General features: G+C 46.3%; 3 protein-coding genes across 36 annotated transcripts in view; 2 read left to right on the top strand and 1 right to left on the bottom strand.

The window, feature by feature from the left end:
* CYB5D1 (cytochrome b5 domain containing 1) overlaps nucleotides 1-14007 on the top strand; it is a 20119-nt gene extending 6112 nt beyond the window's left edge. The window contains exons 4-6 of one of the 2 annotated variants that reach the window (XR_014079187.1): nucleotides 3231-3302; nucleotides 10435-10756; nucleotides 13723-14007. Coding sequence is in view for 1 of the 2 variants with exons in the window: in XM_081578562.1 (XP_081434688.1) it covers nucleotides 3231-3302; nucleotides 13723-13785 (135 nt within the window). In the remaining variant the exon portion in view is untranslated. The remainder of the gene's footprint in view (nucleotides 1-3230; nucleotides 3303-10434; nucleotides 10757-13722) is intronic. The other variant, XM_081578562.1, reaches the window with a different exon arrangement.
* The window catches only part of NAA38 (N-alpha-acetyltransferase 38, NatC auxiliary subunit), a 23666-nt gene extending 7461 nt beyond the window's left edge, over nucleotides 1-16205 (bottom strand). The window contains exons 1-6 of one of the 14 annotated variants that reach the window (XM_081578577.1): nucleotides 15862-15964; nucleotides 14569-14654; nucleotides 14111-14208; nucleotides 9495-9602; nucleotides 8700-8733; nucleotides 3116-3239 (exon numbers count right to left, since the gene is read on the bottom strand). In XM_081578577.1, the coding sequence (XP_081434703.1) occupies nucleotides 3116-3226 (111 nt within the window). In that variant the 5' untranslated portion in view covers nucleotides 3227-3239; nucleotides 8700-8733; nucleotides 9495-9602; ... (1 more) ...; nucleotides 14569-14654; nucleotides 15862-15964. Of the gene's footprint in view, nucleotides 1-3115; nucleotides 3240-8699; nucleotides 8734-9494; nucleotides 9603-14110; nucleotides 14209-14568; nucleotides 14655-15861; nucleotides 15965-16008 lie in introns of those variants that run through there. The other 13 variants (XM_081578572.1, XM_081578568.1, XM_081578565.1 and 10 more) reach the window with 13 other exon arrangements.
* CHD3 (chromodomain helicase DNA binding protein 3) overlaps nucleotides 15621-26919 on the top strand; it is a 24688-nt gene continuing 13389 nt past the window's right edge. For 11 of the 20 annotated variants that reach the window (XM_081578534.1, XM_081578542.1, XM_081578532.1 and 8 more), the window contains exons 1-12: nucleotides 15621-15928; nucleotides 20476-20588; nucleotides 21075-21245; nucleotides 21502-21626; nucleotides 23023-23306; nucleotides 23538-23668; nucleotides 23826-23976; nucleotides 24137-24330; nucleotides 24654-24887; nucleotides 25084-25287; nucleotides 25820-26031; nucleotides 26751-26882. In XM_081578534.1, coding sequence (XP_081434660.1) covers nucleotides 15652-15928; nucleotides 20476-20588; nucleotides 21075-21245; nucleotides 21502-21626; nucleotides 23023-23306; nucleotides 23538-23668; nucleotides 23826-23976; nucleotides 24137-24330; nucleotides 24654-24887; nucleotides 25084-25287; nucleotides 25820-26031; nucleotides 26751-26882 — 2228 coding nt within the window. In that variant the 5' untranslated portion in view covers nucleotides 15621-15651. Of the gene's footprint in view, nucleotides 15929-20475; nucleotides 20589-21074; nucleotides 21250-21501; nucleotides 21627-23022; nucleotides 23307-23537; nucleotides 23669-23825; nucleotides 23977-24136; nucleotides 24331-24653; nucleotides 24888-25083; nucleotides 25288-25819; nucleotides 26032-26750; nucleotides 26883-26919 lie in introns of all 20 variants that reach the window. The other 9 variants (XM_081578543.1, XM_081578533.1, XM_081578539.1 and 6 more) reach the window with 2 other exon arrangements.

Below are 26919 nucleotides of genomic sequence, written 5' to 3'. Positions count from 1 at the left end.
CAATACTGGACTCTGTAAATACACTAAATAGTAAGACATAACTTCTGCCCTAAAGGAGCTTACAAGATAGTGAGAGATTCATAGAAGTTTGTGAACCTCTTAACCGGTCATCTTGCTTCCACTTGTACAAAGCAGCCAAGGGAAGTATTTTGTTTGTGTTTGTTTTTTACTGGCATATAATTGATGCTTTTGAACTGTGGTGTTGGAGAAGACTCTTGAGAGTCCCTTGGACTGCAGGGAGATCCAACTAGTCCATCCTAAAGGAAATCAGTCCAAGATATTCATTGGAAGGACTGATATTGAAGCTGAAACTCCAATACTTTGGCCACCTGATGCGAAGAGCTGACTCATTTGAAAAGACCCTGATGCTGGGAAAGATTGAAGGCAGGAGGAGAAGGGGACAACAGAGGATGAGATGGTTGGATGGCATCACCGACTCAATGGGCATGAGTTTGAGTAAACTCCAGGAGTTGGTGGTGGACAGGGAGGCCTTGCGTGCTGCACTCCATGGGGTCGCAAAGAGTCAGACACGACTGAGCGACTGAACTGAACTGATTAAAATATGTGTCAGTTTCAGGTGTACAGCCAAGTGGATCAGTTACACATATACATATATCCACTCTTTACATTCTTTTCCCATATAGGTCATTACAGAATATTGAGTAGAGTTCCCTGTGCTACACAGTAGGTCCTTGGGGGAAGCTTTTAAAGTTCCCCTGTTTAAAGTCTTCAAAGGCTTTAAACATAGGACAGACACCCTTACTATTGTCCTCAAGGCCCTGCATGATCTGGCTCTTCCAGACTCTTCTTTTAATTTTACATCTATCTTATTGAAGTATAGTTGATGTACAACATTGTGTTAATTTCTACTACACAGCAAGTGATTCAGTTATATATACACAGAGACCCTATGGACTGTAGTCTACCAGGTTCCTCTGTCCATGGGATTCTCCAGGCAAGAATACTGGAGTGGGTTGCCATACTCTCCTCCAGGAGATCTTCCTGAGGGATCGAACCCACGTCTCTTATGTCTCCTGCATTGGCAAACAGGTTCTTTACCACTAGTGCCACTTGCTGCTGCTGCTGCTAAGTCGCTTCAGTCGTGTCCAACTCTGTGTGACCCCATAGACAGCAGCCCAACAGGCTCCTCTGTCCCTGGGATTCTCCAGGCAAGAATACTGGAGTGGGTTGCCATTTTCTTCTCCAATGCATGAAGGTGAAAAGTGAAAGTGAAGTCGCTCAGTCATGTTCGACTCTTTGTGACCCCATGGACTGCAGCCTACCAGGCTCCTCCGTCCATGGGATTTTCCAGGCAAGAGTACTGGAGTGGGTTGCCATTGCCTTCTCCAAGTGCCACTTGGGAAGCCCCATATACATATCTATATATGTGTGTGTGTATGTTCTTTTTCACTTTTTCCATTATGGTTTATTACAGGATACTGAACATAGTTCCCTGCACTATATAGTAGGACCTTGTTCTCTGCCCATCCCATATATAATAGTTTGCATCTGCTAATCTGAAACACCCAATCCATCCCTCCCCTACCCCACTTCCCCCAGGCTCCTCTTTATCAGTTTCTGACACTCCTCCAAGCTCCTTTCTGCCAGGGCCTTCTAACATGCTGTTTCTCTGTATGAACACCACCCTCCACTCATCACTTGGCCAACAGCTGCCCTTAAAGTCTTTGCTTAAATGTCACTTTTTCAGAGAAGTCTTCCCTGGTCCCTTCAATTATTCTCCTTCATCACACCCTCTCAGGTTGCCATGAAACATCACAATTACATCATAATTACAATAAAAATATCTACTGTAATTTGTTCTTTAATTTCCATATTCCTCCCTTTTTAGAGTATAAGCTCCAGGGGAACAGAGACATGGTCAATACCCAGCCCCATGCTCAACCCAGAGCAGTTACTCAACATTCATAAAGTGAACACATATAATGTTACAAATACTACAAAAGGGCTAAGTATGAAATGCTTTAGGAGTATCTAATCCCAGTCTGGGGAGATCAGGGAAGGCTTTTTGGAGAAGCATCATCTCCAGCTGAGACTGGAAGGACAACGAGGAGGTAGCCAAGTGAAGAGGTGAGAGGGTGGGAGGAAGAATAGACAGCACAGAGTGCATAGTTTAGAGGTAAGGTTGTGTGGAGAGCTCAGAGGCAGAAGGAAGTGCAGAACTGTAAACCAACAGCAGACCAACACGAGACGAGAGGCCTGAGGAGGTGGGTAATAAGAGGCATTGAGGCCGGAACAGGTCCTGTGAGACTTTGTAAACCAGGTTTTTGTTTTTCTTAATTGAGATATGGTTTTCACATACTATAAAATTCACCCTTTTAAAGCATACAAGTTGGAGTTAAGGGTTTTGTAAGGAGACTGTCATGGTCAGAATTGCATTTTTGAAAAGGTGACCTGACTACAATGTCAACAGAGAATGGATGGGAGGGGAGAAAAAGAATAAAGTGGAGACAGGGAGACGGTGCCATTACAGCAGTCCAGGGAAGAGAAGAAAGGTGGCTAGCATGAAGTTCGTGGCAGTGGAGGTCAGAGAAGATGAACTGAAGTTAAGAGAGAATTGCACAACCCAGTATTTTTTTGGGAAGAGTCTGAGGCAGGAGGAGGAGTCAAGGATGACACCCAAGTTTCTGGCCTGGGTGACCAAGGGGATGATGTGTCTGTCCACTGACAGAGGAGGGAAATGATTGGAAGGAGAGTTTCATGGGGAAGGAAGATGATGCACTTTTAGTTAGCTGTCTGAAGTAACTCTGGAGCATGGAAATAACAGATGTCCAGATCTTACCAGGTATGTGGTATGAGATCCTGAATAGAGTTAAATTATCAGCAGTAACTATTACCAAAGTCAAAGATGAGATCACTTCAAGAATAAAGTGTGATCTACATGGAAGGCCTGGGAGGAACAGTATCTAAGGGAGAGGATGAGAAGGAAACTCAGAAGGATGAGCCAAAGTGGTAAGAGACCCTGGAAAATGGTGCTGATGAAGCCAAAGAGAGAGTATTTGAGAGGAGAGAACAGTCAACAGCGTGAAACGTCACACAGTCAAGTAAGGTGAGGACTTAAGTGTCCACATATTTAGCAACAGCAAAACAGTGGTACCTTAGAGAAGATGGTAGATGGATGAGGCATGAATGAGGTCTTCACAGAAGAAATCCAGCTGTGGAGGAAGGAGCTTTCTGGCTTCGTAACTACACACAGAATATCCTTCATTTAGGTTCCATTTCTTCAATCAAAAAATATGAACAAAAGAAGTACAGATTCACTAAGGACAACAGGCATAAACCAGGTAATGGTCACTTAAAAAGAAGTTACCTTATACTGTTGTTGAGAAGATTAGATATGATAAGGTATGGGGAAATGCCTAGCAGTATAAAAGGTTCTCGGCACAGACACTCAAGATTTTTTGTTTTCTTTCCCTTTCCTTATGCGATCCATCCCTTATTTACTAATGAATGCTTTCCTTGGGATTTCCTGAGATTCGACATTATTTAGCATCCAGGTTAACATCTGTCATGATTGGAAAATTAGTAGACCATGTCTGTGACTAACTGGTTTCCAACCTAACAACAGTATTTGTGCCTCCATTAGGAGACCTGAGCATAGTAAAATGTGGTTTGTTTCACATGACACCAGAACTGAGCTTATTTAAATAAAGCAGAGGAAAGTGAGGAAATGGAGCCAACTGTTAGGAACAGGAATAATTAAAGTCAGCCCTTTGCTCCTTCAGTTTAAGGTGCTGCTCATAACCTAGGTCGTGAAGCCTCGCACCTTACAAGCATCTTAAGTGGATCTCTCTGAAGTGAAAAATGGCTAATAGTACATGTGATTGTTTAGAACACTAGCTACCTATTAACAAGTGCCTTATAGCCAGCACTTTATGTAAGTTAGCTCACTGATCTTCGCTGTAGCCTGGTGAAGCAGGCACTCATATCCCTGCTTGACTGATGAGGGAGCTGAGACGCGTGGGATAAGCTGCTTCTCCAGGGTCACTGTTAGTAAGTGGCAAAACTTAATTTCAGATGCTACCTGAACCCAGAGCTCAAACTATTCCTTACTTGGCTATGGAACACCTATTAGGAGTTATACAGTTTTGGAACATGGCTTTTTTTAAACAATTAATTTTAATTTATTAATCACATCCAGTTTACTCTGAAATTAAAGTTACTCTTCCTATCCAGAGAGCTAGGTGGTGAAAGGGCCCATGAGCAGGCAAAGGGGCAGGAGGACAGCTTGGGGCTCTGCAGGAAAGGTGTCAGGGTGGTTCTGCTGAAACAGCCAGGGCTTAACAACGGATGGAAAGTGAGGCATCCTGGCTGGCCAGTCAACAAGAAACTATTAAGAAATTGTTAAAAAGGCATTGTGAAAGGGGAAAAGATGTTTAGTTTTTGCCATTTGGTATAGAACTGTTATATTCCGTTTCCATCAGAGTGATCAATCAAAGCAGGTCTAAAAGAAAATGGAAGCAAATTCTCCAGCAGTCCAGTGGTTGGAACTCTGTGCTTTCACTGCCGAGGGAGCAGGTTTGATCCCTTGATGAGGGACTAAGATCCTGCAAGTGGCGCAGCAAGGTCAGAAACTGGGAGAAGAAGACAAAGATAAAAGTTTGGACATAAATCTCCCTTTTTTTTTTTTTCCTGCCGGGAGTGCAGAGTCCCAACCACTGGACTGCCAGGGAAGTCCCTTCCTTTTCTTCCAAGGTATCCCCTTTGCTCAATGAAGAGCAAAGAAAAGGTTTTAGGTAAAAGGCAGCAATAGAAGGATGAGCAGATGTGGGATCTCAGACTCACACAGATCACAAAGCTGTTTCAAGAAGCGGGTGTTCAAGAACTCAGAAATTTCCTCTTGATTTAGTAACCAGGTTGTTGGTTATCTTATGAAAGCAGTTTTCAAAGAGAGGCTGGGCAGAGGGCTGGAAAATAAGCGGGCAAGTAAGGTAGACCATTTGAGTGTAGAGAATTCTTTCAGGAAGTGTGGCTATGAGTGGGCATAGCAGTGAGGTAGGGTGGCAGCTAAATGTGGTTAAATGTGGTTGGGGGGAACTTCTGTGGTGGTCCAATGGCCCAGCCTCTGTATGCCCAATGCAGGGGTCTGGGTTTAATCCCTGGTCAGATAACTAGATCTCGCATGCCACAACTGAGACCCAGCGCAGCCAAATAATAAATATTTTAAAAACCTATATTGTTAAGAGAAAGAAAATAAATATTGTTGGCAAGGAGCAAGTAGAATGGGAGACAAAGGAGTTAGGGGATCACTGTTAATCATTACAGCTGGGAAGGTGGCAAGGCTGGGAGCCCAAGTGTAGATACTAGCTTTGGACAAAACAGGAAGGAGGAAAGGACGAATATGAACACAGTTAAATATGTAGTTTTAGTGTCAGTATTTCAAGGGAGTTCTCATCTGATGATCTGTCTCCCAGAAGTATATGAGGACATCGTGGTGCTGATTAGGACAAAATGGAAGAATTAAGGTTTTTCAGGGTCTCATGGGTCCAAGAATAGTGAATAAAAGAGAGAGGTGGAAGGATAGAAAGCTGCAGCCAAAGTAAGAGGCTTGAATTTAATATTTCAGAAGAAGTACTATTTTTTTTCAGAAGAGGTAAGAATTTACTAGTTCCTAGAGGTGGGAGAGAAAAATGGAATGGCGAGAAAGATCTCTAGATAGGATATCAAGGGCAGGATGGAGCCAGGGGTGAGTCTTCAATAAAGGAGGAAAGCGGATGACAGCCAGGGAGAGAAGTGGAGGGGTCTTAACAGTCCGACTACTGGAGCCTTAAAGAAATAGGGGCTTTTCACAGAAGATGGGTGAATCTGGAAACAACCTTGGAGAAAAAGAATTAGATTCCTTCAGATACAAGGTCTGTGTTGCTGTTCAGTCACTAAGTCATGTCCAACTCTCTGTGATCCCACGGACTGCAGCACGCCAGGCTTCCCTGTCTTTCACTATCTCCTAGAGTTTGCTCATACTCATGTCCATTGAGTCAGTGATGTACAACGTCTGAACCCAAGTTTCTTTTCCATATTACTGTGTTTTAAACTAACTTTTTGGGACTACCAAACTTTATGAACAAATGTTTGATACTATCTCCTATTCTCTTTCCATATATTTTTAAAATTAATTTTTAAAACAAATTAAAATTTTTTTTTCTGTAACACATATAGAATATGTGTTGTTTACAGAAAATTCCAGGTAGAGAAACATAAAGATATAAAACAAAAACCCCTTATTCCTATCGCTCAGCAGAAATGAGTATTAACATCTTCACTTCCTTCTAATATTTTCCTACATAGTCATGACTATACTACATACATGACTTTATATTGTTTTATGCAATTAACATTAGATCATAAGCATTTGCTCATGTAATCCTGTCATTGTGACAAAAGGTCAAAAATTAGTAAATCTAAGTGAAAAGTAAATGGAGTTTCATTGTACTCCAACTTTTCTGTTGGTTTGAAGTTTTTCAAAATTAAGAAGTTACAGGTGGGAGGAGGGATAAATTAGGAATTTGGGATTAACAGATAACATAGTACTATATATAAAACAGATACACAAGGACCTACTATATATAGCACAGGGAACTATATTCAATATCTTATAATAATAACCTAAATGGAAAATAATCTGAAAAAGAATATATATATATTTATAACTGAATCACTTTGCTATACACCTGAATGTAGACTTTTTATTTACATATTTTGTGGGATCTTAGTTCCCCATCCAAGGATCGAACTGGTGCCCCCAACATTGGAAAGTTGGAGTCTTAACTACTGGACTGCCAGCAAAGTTCTTACTGTATACCTGAAAACATTGTAAATCAACAATCTTAAATTATTATTATTTTTTTAATCTTAAATTATGAAATTAAATTTAAATCTTAAATCTTAAATTAAAAAGAAAAAAAGTTACAGGTGGGAATGGAACTAATCATAGAGAAAAAGCAAGTGAATGATAACATAAAATTCAGGATCCTGGTGGGGTAGAGTAAGAAAGGAAGACCACTATGAAGCTTTGAAGATATTACTAACATGGACTTCTCTGGTGGTTCGGTGGTTAAAAATCCACCTTCCAATGCAGGAGACCTGGGGTTTGGTCAGGGAACTTAGATTCCCACATGCTGTGGGGCAACTAAGCCTGTGAGCCTCAACTACTGAGCACGTGCCCCAGTGAAAGATACCACATGCTGCAACTAAGACCCAACAACAGCTAAATAAATAAATACACAAATATTTTAAAAATAAAGACATTACTAATGCTATATTTATTAAACTAATACTGGATACATGTGTTCATTTTAACATTCTCTGTGGCTATATATGTTATACATACTCTTTTGAACCTGTGAAATAGTTCTAATACATATATTTTTTAAATTAAAAACCTCCTATCATGAACTTACTACTCTAGATAGATGAGGTCCACATACTACTTGCTAAATACTTTCTTACTCAACTTAAAACTGTTCTTCCTCCTCTCTGCCATATAAATCTTAGTTATCTTTTGGGGCCTATTTCAAGTACAATTACATCTGAAAATCCTTCAGTGATCCCCCTTCCCTCCCCAAGAGCTCTTTTCTCTGAACTTTATTTTTACTACCACATATCCTTAATTAACTTTTTTGTGTGTTTATGTCTGACCTCAAATGTTTCTCTTCCATCCTCCTAACTAATCCCTTGGTCACTAAAATTTTTCACGTTGCTTTAAAAGATGCACAATGAAAAAATGTTTCCCTTCCCAGGGGGGTAATGACTACAGTTTCTTGTGTATTTCTCTAGGAATATTCTATGAAAATTCACATTTTTTTCCCTTTCATCAAGGGTACCATATTGTATATGCTCTTCTATAACTTTCTTTTCTACCGTTAATATTTTAGTTAGTTTTTAAACTAGAATCTCACTGTTGTTCTCAAAAGTCTAACTACATTACACACACAGATTATACTTTTGTTTCTATACTTTTCTCTTTAAAGAGATGAGTGAGAAATGGTTTCTTTAGAGAAATCACACTACTTTCTGTCCCATTTGGCTTCATTTGTTAATGTAATCATTGAAAGTGAAAGTGTTCGTCTCTTAGTCGTGTCGGATTCTGCAATTCCATGGACTGTAGCCCGCCAAGCTCTTCTATCCATAGAATTCTCCAGGCAAGAATACTGGAGTGTGTTGCCATTAGGCTACATAAATTTGTTTACACAAGTAACAAATGATACGTTCTCACTGTAAAAATTCAAAATTATAAATAAAGCTAAATATCTTGACTATTATTTCCTAAAAGTAACCAATGAGACAAATTGGGTATGTACATGTCCAGAATTTTTTAAAGGAATTTATATACATGTAAATGTATCTGTTGAAACATATAGTATTGTTTTTAGTTTCTTTGAACATAAATTAAATGATATCATAATGTTTATATTGTTTTACAGCATGCTTTTTTCCATTCAATGATACAGTAAGGAATCTTACTATGTAGATGTAACTCATTTTTCTTGATTGCTGTGTAGTTATTCGTTACTGTTGGAGATTTAGAGTGTTTCTAATTGTTTGCTACTACAAACAGTGTTGTAATGAACATCTTTGTACATTTCACCTCATGCACAAGTGTAATAATGGTTGTTTCTCTAGGGTAGATGATAAGAGGTGGAACTCTGTATCAGAAAACATGTTAGGTTTAGTAATGTACTTACAATTAAACTTGCCATTGCCAGTTCTGTAGTAGAGCTGTTAAACAGATAATAAGGTAATAATTGTGACCATTAATTCTACATATTAGGTCCTTTAAAAAAACCCTAAAATATCCATTGACTTAGAAGTCATTTAGTAGACAGAAAAAAGAACAGCAGACTAGAAATTTTAAGATACAGGTTCAAGTTCTGCTTCTGTCCCTAACAACTAATTTGATCTTGGGCAATCCTTTCACCATCTGGGCCCATTTCTGTACCTACAAAATTCAAGTGATGTTTCCTAAAACATAGTACTTATACTACTGGTAGCATGCAGGTTGCTTTTATTTTTATGGATTTTTTAATGATTATTTGTATTTTAAAATAAATTGAGAAAATTATAATAACCCATCAAATCAAGGATTTATGGGATTATTTATTAATATAAAATTTACTTTTTAAAGACCATTTGTTTTAAGTTAAAGAAAAGTGAATTGACTTAAAAACAGTATGCATATAACAGTATAGATAGCATGTAAATATGACAAGTCATGACTATGATGTATGAAGGACTGAGATTTCTTTCTTCATGAAATCAAGAAGAGGTTAGATTAAAGCAGTAGATCCCAGACTTTTAGATTACAGTGACCAGTAAAACATTAAAAAAAAATGTTAGTGATCAACATGGAATTGTTTTTTATTATGCTAAATAATGACATTAAGAGCAACAAAATCCAAACCATTATCCATCCATATATAGCCATTACCATTATCTCATAGAAAGATATTAAAAATATTTTGTAACTCTAAAAGCAGTACCTGTATGTTGAAAATTTTTCAAGTTGTACAAAAGTATAAAAATTCATTTCCTTTCTCTTCTTCTCTCTCTGTAAAGTCTTTCATGGACATCCTTCCACACAGATCTACCTCATTTTTAGAAAAGACACTTTAAATAAATATACTGTTAAATACATTAGCATGTATAGATATATACACATATATTATAGATTTTTTACATATAAATATAGCATATTACCTATTTTATATAAATACAATAAATATATAATCGCAGAACAAAGGACAGGGCTTCCCAGGAAAGGACCACTGGCAATCTTACTTAGCCATTTGGGAAACACTGGTTTGGATGACCTTTTATCTTTAAAATGCCATGGTTAAGTCTAGAAAATCCTCAGCATTTACATGCCTTTCATTATTACCACTAACTTTTATATTTCACAAGACAACTAGGAATCACTTTAACATCTTGTTTGGTAGAAAAATCATAAGACTGCAAAGTGCTTTTTCAGTCCTTTGATTTGCTTGCTGCATGAGTTCATGCCTCTGCTCTATCAACCATTCTCATTGGTTTCCTACATCAGAGTTGTAACCTGGGCTCCATAGGTTTCAGGATCACATATGTGGTATTTTGTGTAGATACTGGTTTTCTGGGGAAAGGCTTTATAACTTTCTATGATACAAAAAAGGTTAGCAACTATAGCTCTGGATGTTTCTAGCTTTTGCTTTAATCTTATTATTGGCTTCAGAATCCCTTACAATTTTTTTCTTGTTTTTTTTTTTTTTTGCACCATCAGTGGGCATGTAATTTCTGGTTTGCATTTGACAACTACACTCCTGAGTTCCTTGTTCTCACCTTAATGGTCTTTTATTTTTTTTATTTTTTATTTTTTTTGGTCTTTTAATTAAAAAAAAAATCTCTCCTACCAATTAGTCATATGGTATTTTAATTTTTGAAGTACAGAAAGACAGAAAAAGGCAGAAAGTGGTGCCCACTCTGGAACTGACAGGCAAGGAGACAAGCAGCTAGAGACAGCAAGACACACAGGCACAAACAAAAGGACTAAGGACAGACAGAATGGACAGCTAAAAGACAATAAAGAGGAACCTGGAAACAGAAGAGATACAAGAACCGGACAGAGAAGAAGGATGGTAAAAAAACAGACAGGCTGGCAAGGAGAGAAAGGATTACTAACACAGGCAGGCAAAATCACCAAGAGGGATGCAGACAGACAAACAGAAAGGGGAAGAGAGAAAGAAGGAATGCAAGCTGAGAAAGAAAAACAGTTAAGTACAAAAAAGAGATAAAGTGATAATACTGTTTTATACCACACATTGCTTTATAATTTATAAAGTGCTATCACATACATTACTGCAAGCAGACAGGGAGAATCCAGCAGACAGATGGGGTGATGGAGGGATACAAGCCAATCAGACAGAAGAGAGGGAGGTGGCCAATCAGAAAGAGGCTAGAATGGAGCCCAAGACAGTTAAGAGGAAAGAGAACCAAGAAAAGAGAAGTAATAGAGAAAGAGGGAAAAAGAGGAGAGAAACAGAGGCTGAAACAGTTAAATTCAGGAATACAGGCAGTGAAAAAGCAGAAATGAAAGAATAGTATGCTGTGTGTAAAAGTTTTAGCATCATTTTTCTGAAGAGACCTGGATACAGGCTATTGTCTCTGCTTACCCCAAAGAGTTATAGCATCTCTAAGGTGACATGTGAGAGGAGTCAGAAGGAAGGATGAAAAAGGAAGAAAGTTTTAACAAGAAGCAAAATCTTTTAGACTAGGAGGAAGACAAATTTCTTGAACAGGTCTAGATCAACAGCCTAAGGGTGCTGCTGAGCCTAAAAGGATCTAGATTCATATTCCTTTAAAGAATTCATACAGACTCGGGCAAAGAAGAATGGGACCCTGTCTACTCCATGTGTATGTGAGCTCAGCTTACAAACCATTTGTACTTGTTAACTGTTCCTATATTTATAAGATATTTTTCAGTACCACCAATGGTTTCACTAGCAGTGCTGTGCAGTCATCAGGATAACTCATGACGCAGAGCAGAATAGGATATTAGGAGACAGCAGGCCCTTCCTAAACACACCTCAGGTTCTGGTAGTAAAAGCATGTAACTAGCAAGCAGTCAATCAAAAAGACAAGTGCCATAAAACAGAATCAAAAAGACAAGTAAGGAATGACAAGCCCAGTGAGGTAGGAGGGAGTACTGACAGACTGACAGGAAAAAGCAACCAGCAAAACTGGGAGAGATAAGGAAGGAAGAGTACAGCAAAAAGCAAGCAGACATGTATGTATAGATTCCTCTCTCAAACAAGATCCAAGAAATGCACACTGACCATCTCTGAGGAGAGGAAGAAGGGGATAGGCGGGAGGCTTATGCTTACTCTTACACAAAATACTTTTAGTTCTATAAAAAATTTGTACTGTGTGTTTATGTGTGTACACACATGTGCTCAGTCGTGTCTGACTCTCTGTGACCCCACAGACTGTAGCCCGCCAGGCTCCTCTGTTCATGGAATTTTCCAGGCAAGAATATTGGAGTCGGTTGCCATTACCTACTCCAGGGGATCTTTCCCACCCAGGGATTGAACCCGCCGTCTCCTGTGCCTCCTGCATCAGCACCACTGCAGGATTCTTTACCACTGCTTCACTTGGGACGCCCTATTGTATGTACTATCTATTTAAAAGTTGATAGAAAAAAGAAGAAAAAAAGGCAAGCAGAGATGTGGACAGTGAGAGCCAGCCAGGTAGACAGAAAACAGAAAAAGAAAAAGACAAGGAGAGACTGGGAAAATGGCAAAAAAAGATTGAGGCAGGCAGATTATGTGAGGAACCAGAGATATAAAAAGAAAAAGAATTGAAACAGAGGCAAGCAGTGAAAGAAGGCAAGGTAAGGGATATGGCAAGAAGGCAGGTTTTGGGGCAAGGGGGTCACTGACAGGTCTGTGGTACTGAGACCATAAACATTGATGGGATGTTGGGATAGGGGAAGCCTAGGGAGAAAAAGCTGATAAACAGACACACTGAAAAGATAAAAGCATTAAATAGTGGGAGAGCAGCAAACAAGTGGGGTAGACAAGCAGAAGACAAACATGAAGGGAGGCAAGGAGATAGCGTGAACTAAATAGGCATAAAGAAGAGAAGGAACAAACAGAAGGGCAAGATAAGAGGCAAACCAAGACAAGGAACCATGGTAGGGCCTGGAAGGTAGACAAACCAAGAGAAGGAGACTAAAAAAGTGATAGAGACAGGCAGGCGGGGAGACAGATGGCTAGAGAGAGAGTGGTGGGCAAACAGCCAGAGAAGCAGACAGACAACCAGAGAGAGAAAAAGGCTGCCAGCCAGTCAGGGAGGAGCAGACAGGCAGGCAGGCAGACACCATAATAGGAGCAAGCAGGTAGGGAGGCAGGGGGAAACAAGGAGAGAAGAAAAATCAAGAGGTCAGCAGGGAGAGAAAAGAGAACAGGAGATACAGGCAGGCAGAGGAGGAGTTGGACAAGAGGGAGAATCAGGCAAATGAACAGATCCATATGCAAAGCACACTCAAGAGAATGATGAATGTGTGTACAGGGATGCACATGGCCACCTTTAGCCACCCACACCTGCAGCATGGTTCATGTGGCAGGCAGGCAGAGGCGCTCAGCACAGAGGGAGAGGGCACACAGGCAGAGACTGCGGCGTACCATGATGTGCAGGGCTGCCCACATGCACGTGGGGACACTCTTCCCAGACACATGCAGAGGGGCCAGAAAGAGGGGGAGTCAGGCACACATGAGGAAGAGGCATATGCAGTCAAGAGCCGGGAAGACAGACGTAAACAGAAAGAAGACAATGATGGAAAGTCACTTAGAGGTGACAGGGCCTGAGCGTCAAGGGATGAGAAAGTCTTGGTGAAAAACAGACACACATACACGGAAGCCCATATACAGAAAGGAGGGGATACCCAGATGGACTAGTACAGGGGGTCTGAGAATGGAGACTTAACGAAATCAAATGGAAGAGAAATAAAGGAGTTACACTCAGTACAGGAGTGAGTACACTCAGTACAGGCAGGAGAATTCCAAAGTTCAGGTTAAGAAGATGGAAATCAATGCTCAATAAAGTGCATTAGCTGGGGATGAAGAGTGGCACATCAATAAAGAATATTTAAGTCTTGTAAGTAAAAATATGCCTGTCACTATTATTTTCTGGTTGCTGCCTACCCACCCCTTCCTCTTAACGTGTTTCCAAACCCCGCAGGGCCTGCTGAGTGGCTGGCAGCTATACTCAAGAGATAGAGAAACAACCCCAGGAGAGAAATGATTCCACAGGCATGTGTTGGGAAGCAAGGGAAAGGTCAAAGTGAGATCAAAAATATGGGAGGAAATTGGAGTAGTAAGAAAAAGGATGACAAGAATGAAACAGCATTGAACTGAGCTATCTGCCCTCCTTCCTCTGCAAGCACTGCTCAACTGGCAACATTTATTTCATGACTACTATGACCAAATCTCTGGATAAGAAAGCTACTTTTGGACTCCTTTTCAACCTTCCATTTGATTCCTGGTATCAATTTAAAGATAAACATTAGCCTATAGTGGGAAACCGTAGGTCAGAAAGTCAAATGAAAAATGGGAATGTAACCCCCTACCTCTTTCTTTTTTTCAGTCCCAGTTACTTTTCTGTTTCTTGGTACCTCAGTTTCTTCCACTTTATCAGTGTTGGAGATCATGGAGGAAAGGAAATATACTGAAATGGGAGAAAAGAGAAAATAATTTCACAATCTTCAGACTTAACTCTTTCTCCTTTATTCTAAAAATCTGCTCTATTTACCCCTAAATTAATTTCCCAAGTCCGATGAATTTTATATTCAAGTAATTGGAGGAGGGTAGGACGAGGTAAAGGAGAACAGAGTGAGGATAAAATTTACAATTATAAATCACTGAAAAGGCTGGGCAAAGGGGAGAATCAAATATGGACTCCTTTGAAAAAAACTCAATCATCGTATCTATTCATATCTCTCCCCCAAAAGTCACTAGGATTTCTATCACTTTTTTAAAGAAAGAAAAAAAAAAATCCAGTACCGCTTCTCACTTAAAAGATACCTACACAATTAAATGCGTTTTGACTTTAATGAGGTATGTAGAAACAGAGTTATATATAAACATATATTTCATCTTTTTCCTTTTCAATGCCTGAAGGGGGAAAAAAAAACCTTCACATCAAACCACTCCCTTCTGAAGTATTCAGAAAAAAAAAAAAGCTTTTCTTTAAGAGAAGGGAGGTGGGGAGGAAGAGACTAGTAAAGAAAAGAAAAAAATTAAATCTAGTTGGACTAGTATCTAACTAGTTAACCTTTAACAATTTATGCTGATGTCAGACTGAGCATGAGTACTGATTAATGCCCCCCCCTCAAATATTTTTTCATAAGGGGGGAGTTAGTCACAGCAGCCATTTTTGTTTTATGCAGAAATCCTTCATGCCCCCCCCAACACGCACACACACTCACTCACACACACACACACTCAGTACACAAGGAAAATATCTCTATTAATCTGTGCACTAATCAGTTATGAAAAAAGGGAGAAATTTGTGGGTTTCTGGGTAGAGGCTTGGAGATGGGGGTATAACAGGGAGGAGAATGGGGGGGGTGAAAAATGAAATATTAAGCCAGCCATTTTGTTTTAAAAGGGGATTTTTTCCCCCTCTCCCTTTCTTCATGGAGGGGGTGGCGGTGCTGGAGGGGGGGTTGTTTTAAAAATAATTTCCAGGCGGCCATCTTAGTGCCTCAGCTCTGAGAAATATTTCTGAGCGCCCCCCTCAGAATTTAAATATATTTAAAGCCACGGAGAGGGGGGTAGAGAGAAGTCGAAAACTTTTATATATATATATATTTTTTAATCCCGCTCTCTTGTTCTCTCGGGAGGAAGGAGAGAAGGAAAAAAAAGTCCTCAATTTTTTTCCAAGAAAAATTTTTAGGGTGGTTTGGCCCCCCTCGTCAGACGGCGGCCCCGAGGGGGGGTTTCGGAGGGGGGTGGCCCGGGGGTTTGGGGGGCTGGGGGAGGCGGTGAGGAGGAGGACGAGGACGCCGCCGCCGAGGAGGAGGAGGAGGAGGAGGAGGAGGAGGTGGTAGCGGTGGGGGAGGCGGGCGGGCGGTGGGTGGGGGGGTGGTGGGGGGGCCAGAGCCACAGGATGGCTTCCCCTCTGAGGGACGAGGAGGAGGAGGAGGAGGAGATGGTGGTGTCGGAGGAGGAAGACGAGGAGGAAGAAGAGGGCGACGAGGAGGAGGAGGAGGTGGAGGCGGCCGACGAGGACTACGAGGAGGACGACGACGAGGGAGTACTCGGGCGCGGGCCGGGCCACGACCGGGGCCGCGACCGCCACAGCCCCCCCGGCTGCCACCTCTTCCCGCCGCCGCCGCCGCCGCCGCCGCCGCCACTGCCCCCGCCGCCGCCGCCCCCGCCGCCAGGTAAGCGGCCGCCGACTCCCTCCCCCAGCCCGAGCCGGAGCCGCGGGCGCGCGAGGCCCGGGCGGGGGCGAGGCACCCACCGCGCGGCCGAGCCGAGGCGAATCCGGGGCGCGGGGCGCCTTCTCGGGCCCGTCGCCCCGCGGCGGTCCGAGCGGTCCGGGCGGGCGGCGGCGGCCGCCCGGCCAGGCCTCCTCCCCTCCCCCGCCGCACCCCTCCCCCGCCGCTGCAGCCGCCGCCGCCGCTGCTGCCGCCGCCCGGGCTGGAGAGCGCTGGGCGCGAGCTGCGCGCGCGGACCGGGCCACTCGGTCGCGGCTTTCGGGGGAGGAGGAGGAGGAGATTTTTTTTTTTTCACCCTCGGCGGGGAGGGGGTAGGCAGGAAACGGCCGAGGCGAAGCCAGGGCCCCCTCCCTGGCCGCGCGAGGGACCGCGGAGACCCTGGCGGCCGGACGGCGGCGTGGGGGAGGGGCGCGTGGGGGAGGGGCGGCCGCGCGGGCGCCCCTGGGGCTTCGGCCCCGGTGGGGTTGGACCGTGGGGAAGTGGGGTTTGCCTGCGAAGAACGGACCGCGGCCCTCACCACCCCCCGTCAGGAGTTGGGAAGGCTGGGGAGGGCGGGTGTCCATCGGACCCCCCCCCACCTGCGGGGACTTCGGTGCCCGCCAACTCTGGAGCGTGCGGTGGCACGTGGGGGAGGGGTCGTGTGAATGTTTGCGGGCGGCTGACGACTAGGGGCAGGTGGTGGCCACACTCCATGCAGACCACTTCCTGGAATGAGACTGGCCCCGGCCCCTTCTCCCCTGCTCGTACTAGGGAGCGCAGCCACTGGAGATTGGGGAGCGAGAGGAGAGTGTCTGGGACACCAGATGCCCCCAACCCCACCCCCTTTATCTCTCCTCTGTTCTGGGCTCTTTTGTGTAAAGTGCGCTCCCCCCCACCCCATGACCCCGTCAGTCTGGGGTGGCCGAGCTGCCCAGCTGTGACTCTCACGTGGCTGCTATTCACTGTCACTCACTCTCCCGCTGAAACCATCCACACCCTGACCATGTCGGGGGGCGTGAACTGCCCACCCAGCTGTTCTGCAGCTTGACCGTCACTCAGCACCCCTCCCCGAGGATGACGAGTCATCCGCACTGTCTAGGCAGTTCTGCCCCGCGGTGGAGGGGCCTGACCGCTGCCTCGGGTCGAGGGCCCAATAGTGGCCCCCCTCTGGCCACCCTCTAGAGTGTTCTGCTAGTGTTTTCAAGGATGAGCATCTTTCGGGTGGTCACACCCCCAGGCCTCTGGATGCCTTGCAGCACAAATGCATCAAACTTCAAAACGTCTAACATCATACTCTTTGTAAAACTGTCATATTGATCTGTGTGGCTTCTGTGGGAAATGTTCCTGTCTAGCGGAGACAGCCTTTTGAGGGACCGAAGCGGGGGTGGGGTGGGGACGACTTTCTTGGGGCGGGGGGGAGGGGGTATCTAATGGAAACAGGATGAAGTCCACTTCCCCACTCCCGGGCTTCTCCGAAAACGGGAAAAGTTTTTAAAAAGTTATCCCGAGAAAGCCCACTGATTTTGCAGAAGGGAAAAGGAATAAAGAACTGTGGGGAGGGGGTTACCTGAAAGACAGCAGAGATGCTAAAGAGAAAGCAAGGATGTCAGGTTAATTTAGGGCATGAGCAGTTCTCCCATATGTGTATTCCGAACTTAGAATGTGGTATTTAGGGGCTTTTGATCCCGGATTTGGGTCTGTAAAGGGGAGTGCATGAAAGAATCTGAGGTCGAGATGGGTCTTTGTGTCAGTACTCCCTCCCCTATTCCCTCTGCTTTCTAAGCATCGTCAAATGTTTTAAAAATTGTATATCTGAAATGAAAACCCACCTTCTCTCTCTGACAGGGCTATCTCCGTTTTAGCCCTCCAAGTCAACCGAGTGGCCCAGAAACACCCCCTCAGATGACTTTCTGAGTTAAAACTTCGGCAAAATATTTTTAGTCTGCCCATTATTTCTGTCTACATAAGTGTGGGCAAAATAATCCTCCTCTGAGGCAATTTGTTTGGGCTGCCCCCCCCTCCGTCTCTCTATAAGATGAACTGATAGGCTTTAGAGGTTCCTATTGTTTTTCATTCTGACGTCTTTGATTCTCACCATTTTGTTTTACATTCTTACCCAAGGCCAATTTTTTCCCTTCCCCCCTCTCCAGTCTCCTTACATTGTTAAACGTTTAAAATAATAGCACTCGTGCTGATGGGGGAAGGGAGCAGGAAGCCCAAAACTCATTTCTTCGCCCTCCCCCTTCTGGCAAGTCTAGAGAAATAATATAACATAATATATAGATGTGATTCCTTGGGGGTGGGGGTGGGGAATGGTTGTGGGTGGTGCGGAAAATTCTGGTAGTTTCTTTGCAAAAGGTCTGAAAATACAAACCCACCCCCTGCATGCAATACGCATGTGCAGCAGACCTATTATGGTGGTTCGTTGTGGGGGAGGGAGGGGAATTTGAGAAAAAATAAATATATGTGTGAGAGATTGATGGTGAGATTAGAAGAAAAGAGGGGCGGGAGGCGAGGCTCTCGGCGAGGCTCCTCCCTCTCTCCGGCTCGCCAGGCCCCGCCCGGCCCCCTCGCCGCGCTCCTCCCTCGCCGTCTTCCGAGATCTGAGCCGGGATGTGGGAGAGTCTGGGCGCCCGGCCAGCATTGAGTGGCTGGTGAGGCAGAGGTTGGGACTTAGATTTGCTTTCCTGCCCTCCCTCTCCTTTCCTCGCCGTCTACTTTGCGTCCCCGCACCACCGCCGTCTACCCAAGTTGGGGAGCCTCCCGCTGGGGTGGGGAGTGGGGTTAACTGGCTGCGAGGTCCCAGGGCTGGTGTCCCCCCCCCCCCCCCGCTGGCAGAGACCGAGGCCATTTCCCTGATCCTCAGCCAGCTGGCCTGCCCTTGCCACTGCCCCGGCAGCCTCCGTTTCCATGTTCATATTAGCGGGAGTCCCTGGGGTGAGGGAGCGCTGGCTGCGGGGCACGGCGTCTTACTGACTTCCTATTACGGTCCCCACTCTGTTTTCACACCCCGGGCTGCCTGCAGGAACCTCCCCCGGCCCCCTCTCCACAGCCCCCCAATTTTAGAATGCCGTCCCGCGCGAGAGGGCACAGGATGCCGGAGCTGTGAGGAGAAGTAGCTTTGAAGGAAGGAGGCGCCGCGATTCCGGGGCGCTGGAAACCGAGGCCTCCGGTGTAAATTGTGGCTAATTTTCCCTTGGCTGTTGTGGGGAGAAGGATTGTGTGTCCTAGAGCAAGGGGCTGGGCCCGGTCCAGGCTTTCCCCTCCTGCACTGCTGCTTCTGCCTGAGCAGGACAGGTCTGGCTGGTTAGTCTAGTGCTTGCTGGGGGAGGGAGGCCTCACACCAGGGCCTCAATTCTGTGTGGCATCCGCTGTGTCTTCCTCCTGAAGTAGTTACTCTCTGAACCCTAAGCCTCCACAGTGTGGCAGGAGTCATGGAGAATGGGGAGCAGGGACCTGGGGGCTGGAAAGAACCAGCCCCAGCCTCTCTGATGGACATCTGGAGAGAAAGCCAGGGACCTAGCCCGTTAAAAGCACGTACAGACAGTCCTCTGGGTTTGTGCTCATGAGTATGTGATGCTTGTGCATTTGAGAATGCATATGAGGAGTGTGTCTATGCCTGTCCAGTGTCTTTGTGTGGGTCTCCTGTACTGTTTAGATATTAATGGGTTAGAATGCTTGAAACTACATTTGGAGGCAAGGGGTGAGACCCGGGGACAACGGGTAGGGCGCCTGAGTTCTCAAAGGGAACACGGATGTGGATGAAGATTTGAAGGCAGAATCGAGGCTGCTTGGGAGGAGGAGGAATGTTTAGGTAATTGTGGAGACCTTCTGTGGGGCTAGGGAGTGATGAAGGAGCCAGATACCAAGATCCTGTGGGCCAGAAGTGAACATGGCTGACTGAGGATTTCTTTTCCTCCAGGGCTATGCTGGGGTGACTGGAGTCTGGGTGATTATCTGAGGAAGTATAAATAGAGGCCTCACTCCTCACAAAAAGGATGTCAGGGCCCCAGGGTGTTAGTGTGAGAGCCCAGGTGTCCACCTTTGGCTCTGCCTTCTCAGCATCTGGCTTAGGGAGCTGCCAGCTTGTGTCTCCCCACTCCAAGTGCTGGGGTCAGGCCAGGCCAGCAGCTGGGCATGGCTTCCCCAGTTCCTGGGCAGGATGCCAGCTGGCTAAGTGAGGGGGAAGGCAGGAGGAGCCCTGGCGGCGACTAAAAGGACCTGCCACAGTCAGAGCCCATGGCCTAGAGCCTGGTCCCTTGTTAGTAGGAGGGGAGAGACAGGAGTGGTTTGGCTGCTCGCCCCTTCTGACCCCTGACCTCCCATTCAGAACCCAGGCATCCCAGAGTACTCGAAACATTCTCTGTTTGTGTCCAGCAAAGGGAGGCAAGGTTTGGAAGAGTTAATGCCGGATTTCCTAGAGAGCAGGAACCAAGGAGGTGAGGGAGGAAAAGGGCTGCAGAGACTGGGAGCCTAGAGGCTTAGGTTTTCTGGTGCTGTCTGCTCCAAAGATAAGGATGACATTCGACTGCTGCCTTCAGCATTGGGCGTGAAGAAGAGAAAGCGAGGACCCAAGAAACAGAAGGAGAACAAGCCAGGAAAGCCCCGGAAACGCAAGAAGCTTGTAAGTGTTACGCACACCTGTCTCTACAGTGAGGCTTGGAGACCCATCCCAGAGACCTGTGATTTCTCTGGGCCTGATTGCCATGGGGACCCTGAAGTCAAGGAGACCTGTCTCCGTCTACCTGCCCCCACCCCTACCCCTGCTAGCCTGTATCTCCCAGGTCTGGGACCCTAACCTTACTCACTACATCCTAGTGAAGAGCCCAGTTGTTGACTTTACTTGCCCTGCAGCACAGAGAAGCTGTTGGAAGCACTGCAGGTAGACTGCATGAATTCACAGCCCAGCAGTTCTCTGTCTTCCTGGGCAGCTTGTTTAGCTCTCTGTGCCTCAGTTTCCTCTACAAAAAAAAAAGTGGATAAAAATAGATTAGTTGCTGTCTCATAGGATTGTTGTGAAGTTTAAAAGAGATGATGATTTTTTGTGCTAAGAGGAGTTCCTGGCACACGCTAGGGCTCAAGAAATAGTGTTTTTATTTCTCTCCCTTAGGACAGCGAGGAGGAATTTGGCTCTGAGCGAGATGAGTACCGGGAGAAGTCAGAGAGTGGAGGCAGTGAATATGGAACTGGACCAGGTCGGAAACGGAGACGGAAGCACCGAGAAAAAAAGGAGAAGAAGACAAAGCGGCGGAAAAAAGGGGAGGGAGAGGGGGGGCAAAAGGTGAGTAGATTTGGGGAGTGAGGGGAGAAATATGAATCAGTGACAAGCCTGAAGAGTAGGGGAGGGAGAGCCCTGGGCGAGCAGGGTGACAAATGGAGAGGCTGTGGTTTATGAGGAATGGGATTGGGCTGGGAATGGAACAGAAAGCAGGAAGCCCAAGGAAGCTGGTGGGTAGGCAGAGAGGCATGTCCGGGGGCGGGGGAGCCCAGGACTGGCGCTGGGAGAGCACCTGCCTAACAGAAGCCTGGTCTCCTAGCAAGTGGAACAGAAGTCATCAGCCACCCTGCTTCTGACCTGGGGCCTGGAGGACGTGGAACATGTATTCTCCGAGGAGGATTACCACACACTCACCAACTACAAAGCCTTCAGCCAATTCATGAGGTACAGTAGGGCATTTCATGAGGTACAGTAGGGCTGGGGAGCCCTCGTCAGCAGACACTTTTAATTTGGGGGAGGCCCTGGACCCCTCTGGGATCTGATGAAAGCTAAGAAATGGCTCTCCAGAGAAATTCACAGCACAGACACACAAAATTCCACATGTAATTTCAGAGAATTCCTGGACTCCCAGGATCCAAGCACTCAGTCAGGAACTCTTCACTGGGGATCAGAGTTCCACTGCTAGGTTAGAAAACTCTGGTGACCGATGGCCCTCCCTGCTCTTAACAGTTCCAGTTTACCCTGCCTGACTTTTCTTCAGACTGGAGTGGAGAGGTGGCATCAGTGTTTCCCAGTTTCCTTTGCTGAGTTATCACGTCTTCTGCCCTTCCCTTAGACAGCAGTAGTAATGGAGGATGCAGGCTGAGAGTGGGACCTGTGAGTCAATAGCTTCTAAAGTAGAGGAGAGAACAGTAGAGATGCCTTTGGGGAAGCAGGCACTTTAGCAGAGCCCTTCAGCGCTCTGCAGACAGCCTGCTAAAATTCAGGTCCTGGTGGCTTCTTGGGCAACTCACTTCTTTGATCTTCAGTTTCTGCATCTGTAAAATAGGCAAATAGTATGTACCTTGAGGAGGGACTGGCAATCCACTCCAGTATTCTTGCCTGGAGAATCCCATGGACAGAGGAGCCTGGGGGGCTATAGTCCAAGGGGTCACAAAGTGTCAGACACGACTGAAGTGACTTAAGTGTGTATTTTGGTTGGATTTTAATGGGGTGGTGGATGGAAAGCTCAGCCCATTCCATATTCTGGGGCCAAGCAGAGTTCAGTCCCTGGTAGCTGTCATTAGTCCTGGTGTCTCACTGCTTCTCTACTAAAGACAGTGCTTCTGTCAGCACCGGGGTCACCTGTGTCCTCACAAGAGCTTAATACCCACCTTAGAGCAGAACCAGTGTGGCCCATCAGACTTCACCTAATAGGACCGTTCATCAGGTTCTACCAGGGCCCGTGGAACTCATGAGGAAAACACAGAGAACCATAACAGCTCCTAGTAGTGTTGTGAGGATGGAATAAGATATCGTGTGTGAAAGCGTTTTAGGAACTGTAAAGTAGTTGTCGAAAGTAGAGCATTTTTGGTATTGTATCTTATGGTTTTATCCTATTTAATCTGCATTTAAATTTTATTTTGCCTATTCCTTTTTTGTTGTTTCATACATTTGTCTTGTTTTGTTCAACTTTTAAAAACTTATTATTTGTTTACTTTAAAATTGATGTTACTCATGAGAGAACATGTTTATACTACCCAGGAACCCTAGCTTGTACATCGACTTAATTGCTGAGGGAAATGGCAGTATTCCCTGACCATCTGTGAAGGGTCCAAGTCTCCTGCCTATGTATTTACAGGCCCCTGATTGCTAAGAAGAATCCTAAGATCCCAATGTCTAAGATGATGACCATTCTCGGGGCCAAGTGGAGAGAGTTCAGCGCCAACAACCCCTTCAAGGGGTCGGCGGCTGCTGTGGCAGCAGCAGCGGCGGCAGCGGCTGCAGCTGTAGCTGAGCAGGTGTCAGCCGCTGTCTCCTCGGCAACCCCCATAGCACCTTCTGGACCCCCCGCCCTTCCACCACCCCCTGCTGCTGATATCCAGCCCCCACCCATCCGAAGAGCCAAAACCAAAGAGGGCAAAGGTAAGAAACCTTCTAGGTCAAACAGCTGTCACCCCACCCTCCAGACTGCATGTTCTCAAATTGTACTCCAGAATGCTTGTCTCCTTGGCCCTGATGGTTGGAAAAGTGCTTCCCAGAAAGGGTCTCCGTAAGACCATAGCCCACTAAGAGGCCCAGAGACCTTCGTGGCCTCCCTTATTCCAGGATATCGTGACCTCGGGCTTTTCTCCCTCACCTGCGTTCCTCACTCAGGTCCAGGCCACAAGCGGCGGAGTAAGAGCCCCCGAGTGCCCGATGGACGCAAGAAGCTTCGGGGAAAGAAGATGGCACCACTCAAAATCAAGCTAGGGCTGCTGGGTGGCAAGAGAAAGAAGGGCGGCTCGGTGAGCAGCCCCTCCCATCTGTTAAACTCCTGGGCATGGTCAGGGACCCGGGGTCCAGACACACGAGTCCATGAGGACAGCTGGAGCGGGAGCCCAAGGCCTGGGGAGGGGAGTGGAATCCAGCCAGCGCCCCTGACAGCCATGGGGCTATGGGCAGTATGTTTTGCAGAGTGACGAGGGCCCCGAACCGGAGGCCGAGGAATCAGACCTGGACAGCGGCAGTGTCCACAGTGCCTCGGGCCGCCCCGACGGCCCCATCCGCACCAAGAAACTAAAACGAGGCCGGCCTGGAAGGAAGAAGAAGAAGGGTGAGGGGCGTCAGCTGTGTGTGGCCCTGACAGCCTTCCTCTCGTTCCTTTGCTGTCCTTATTTTCAGTTGTGACTTCTTTATTCAACGCTTTTCTCTTTCTTTCCCCTCCCCCATTCATTTCTGTTGGCTCCCTTGGCCTCCACTCGGGTGTATGACAGTTCTGGGCTGTCCCACCATGGCTGGGGAGGAGGAGATTGACGGCTACGAGACAGATCACCAGGATTACTGTGAGGTGTGCCAGCAGGGTGGGGAGATCATTCTGTGTGACACCTGCCCTCGTGCCTACCACCTCGTCTGCCTTGATCCTGAGCTTGACCGGGCTCCTGAGGGCAAGTGGAGCTGCCCTCACTGTGTGAGTACTGGAGCCACCTCTTTGTCCCTCAGCAACCACCTCCCCCATCTCTTTCCTCCATGACATCACTTGTCGTCTTCCTACCCCCAGCTGCCTGGGCCTCTTAGCAACAGATGTTTAAGGGTCCAGGATCCTCGTGTGTTCCTCTCCCTCATCCCCTTGGCCCTGCCAAATCAGCATTTTTGGAAACTGAGGTGTCCTGTTTGTTCATTCCCACCAGTCTTTTCTGCACTTATAAGATCTAGGCTTCCTGGTTGGTCTCTGTCTTCCATTCTCACTCCTTATCTTCTTTCTTGTGTCCACGTCTGTCCTTGGCTTCCCAGGAGAAGGAGGGGGTCCAGTGGGAGGCCAAGGAGGAGGAGGAAGACTATGAAGAGGAGGGGGAGGAGGAAGGGGAGAAGGAGGAAGAGGATGACCACATGGAGTATTGCCGCGTGTGCAAGGACGGCGGGGAGCTGCTGTGCTGTGATGCCTGCATCTCCTCCTACCACATCCACTGTCTGAACCCCCCGCTGCCTGACATCCCCAATGGCGAATGGCTGTGTCCTCGATGCACCGTGAGTGGACCTGTCTCTCAGGGTTTCTGCTCAGCCCCGACTCCTTCTCCATCTCTGGGGCCCAAACATCTGGCCCTTTCTTTCTCTTCTCTCCCCAACACCAGGGCTTTGATTCCCTTGTGGGACTTCCCCACCCTCCTACTCTAACGAGGGGCTCTTTTTGCCTCTTTCTTTCCTGTTTGTATCCACCCTGAAGTGTCCTGTGCTGAAAGGCCGTGTGCAGAAGATCCTGCACTGGCGGTGGGGGGAGCCACCTGTGGCCGTGCCAGCCCCTCAGCAGGCAGATGGGAATCCGGATGCCCCACCACCACGACCTCTTCAAGGCAGATCCGAGCGAGAGTTCTTTGTCAAGTGGGTGGGCCTGTCCTACTGGCACTGCTCCTGGGCCAAGGAGCTGCAGGTACAAGGGTGTCTCTGTCCCCATCTCCTGTGGCCCCATTCACTGCTGCTCTCCCTCTCTCACCTGCCTCTTCTCCCATCTTTTGTCCCCTTTGCTTTCCCTCATATTAGGTCTCTGGCCCCCAGACCCTACCAGCTCTTAGTTTCCATACTTGGGTCTCTTGGTCTTCAGTTGTCTTTCCCTCAGTCTCTGTTAGATTCCTCCCCTGAGGTGTAACAGAGCCTTCCTTAGCCTGCCTTAATTCCCATCTCTTCCCTTTATCTATCTTAACCATGTTTTACCGACATCCCCAGTCTTAATAACCTGTTCCTTCCTCATTTTACTTGTTACCTCCCCACTCAGGTCCTGTCTTGGACTTGGTTCTCTTGCATGTTACTCATTCTCTTGCTTTGACTTTAACTTCCTGTGTCCCTCATCCCACCTCTCCCATGGCTCATTTTCCCATACCATCCCCCCTGCCGGCCGCTGCCCTGGCTCCTTGTGTCCCCTCAGGATGTCAGGAGTATCTCTTCCCTCTTCTGTGCCCCACCAGCTGGAAATCTTCCACTTGGTGATGTACCGAAACTACCAACGGAAGAATGACATGGATGAGCCCCCACCCCTGGACTATGGCTCTGGTGAGGATGATGGCAAGAGCGACAAGCGCAAGGTGAAGGACCCGCACTACGCCGAGATGGAGGAGAAGTACTATCGTTTTGGCATCAAGCCAGAGTGGATGACCGTCCACCGGATCATCAACCACAGGTGAGCCCTTGGTCCACAGGAAGGCCGACCTGAGTTTTGCCACTGTTCTTGTTGCGTTATGGCCCCATGTTAGATAATTGATCTAACTGGGTAATTCCCACCACAGCCCCAGCCTCTCTGGCTTTGTTTCCTCTATGGAAGTGGGAGAAAAGTCCAGCCCAGCACTGACACCTTTGTCCTTGCTTCCTCTAATCTCGAACAGCTTAAGAAATGACACAGGAGTCTGGGGATTTGGATGTGATAAAAGCAAAACATGAAAACGTGATTTATACAGACCAATGTTTCTTGTACTTCTGTCTTCATAGTACTTATCACTACCAATGTTTTGCTGTCTTTTTATTTTTCTGTTTCATCACTGTCTTCTCCAGTAGCATGTGAGCTCCATGGAAAACAGTCATTTGTTTGCTTAGTTCTACTGAATCACCTATGCCTGGAACAGTGCCTGGCATGTAGTAGATGCTTAGTAAATATTGATTGGATGAACAAATAACATTGAAGCTGGGGATGTTTCGTGATAGTTGGTTTTTAGGAAGCCATCTGGAAAAAGTTAGGGGTAGTCCTTCAGCCTTTCTAAACTCCCTTTCAGAGGCCCACCATTGAGGATTAGGTGACAAATTCTCTGTGTTAGCTGATAATTGTGTATATTATGACTCTTTTCTACTTGTGACACACATTATTTTTCTCCTCCTGCCTCTTTTTTCTGGCTTTCCTCTTCACAGTGTGGATAAAAAGGGGAATTACCACTATCTAGTGAAATGGAGGGACTTGCCCTATGACCAGTCCACATGGGAGGAAGATGAAATGAACATCCCTGAATATGAAGACCACAAGCAGAGCTACTGGAGACACCGGTGAGGGAACCAGATCGTGAGTTAGAGGGCGTCTGAG

The sequence above is a fragment of the Giraffa tippelskirchi genome, chromosome 3 (assembly GCF_054371585.1).
Source record: "Giraffa tippelskirchi isolate mGirTip1 chromosome 3, T2T-mGirTip1v1.2.pri, whole genome shotgun sequence".
Classification (NCBI taxonomy): Eukaryota; Metazoa; Chordata; class Mammalia; order Artiodactyla; family Giraffidae; genus Giraffa; species Giraffa tippelskirchi.
Note: the sequence above shows the minus strand (reverse complement) of the source record. Positions and strands in the feature narration are given on the sequence as shown.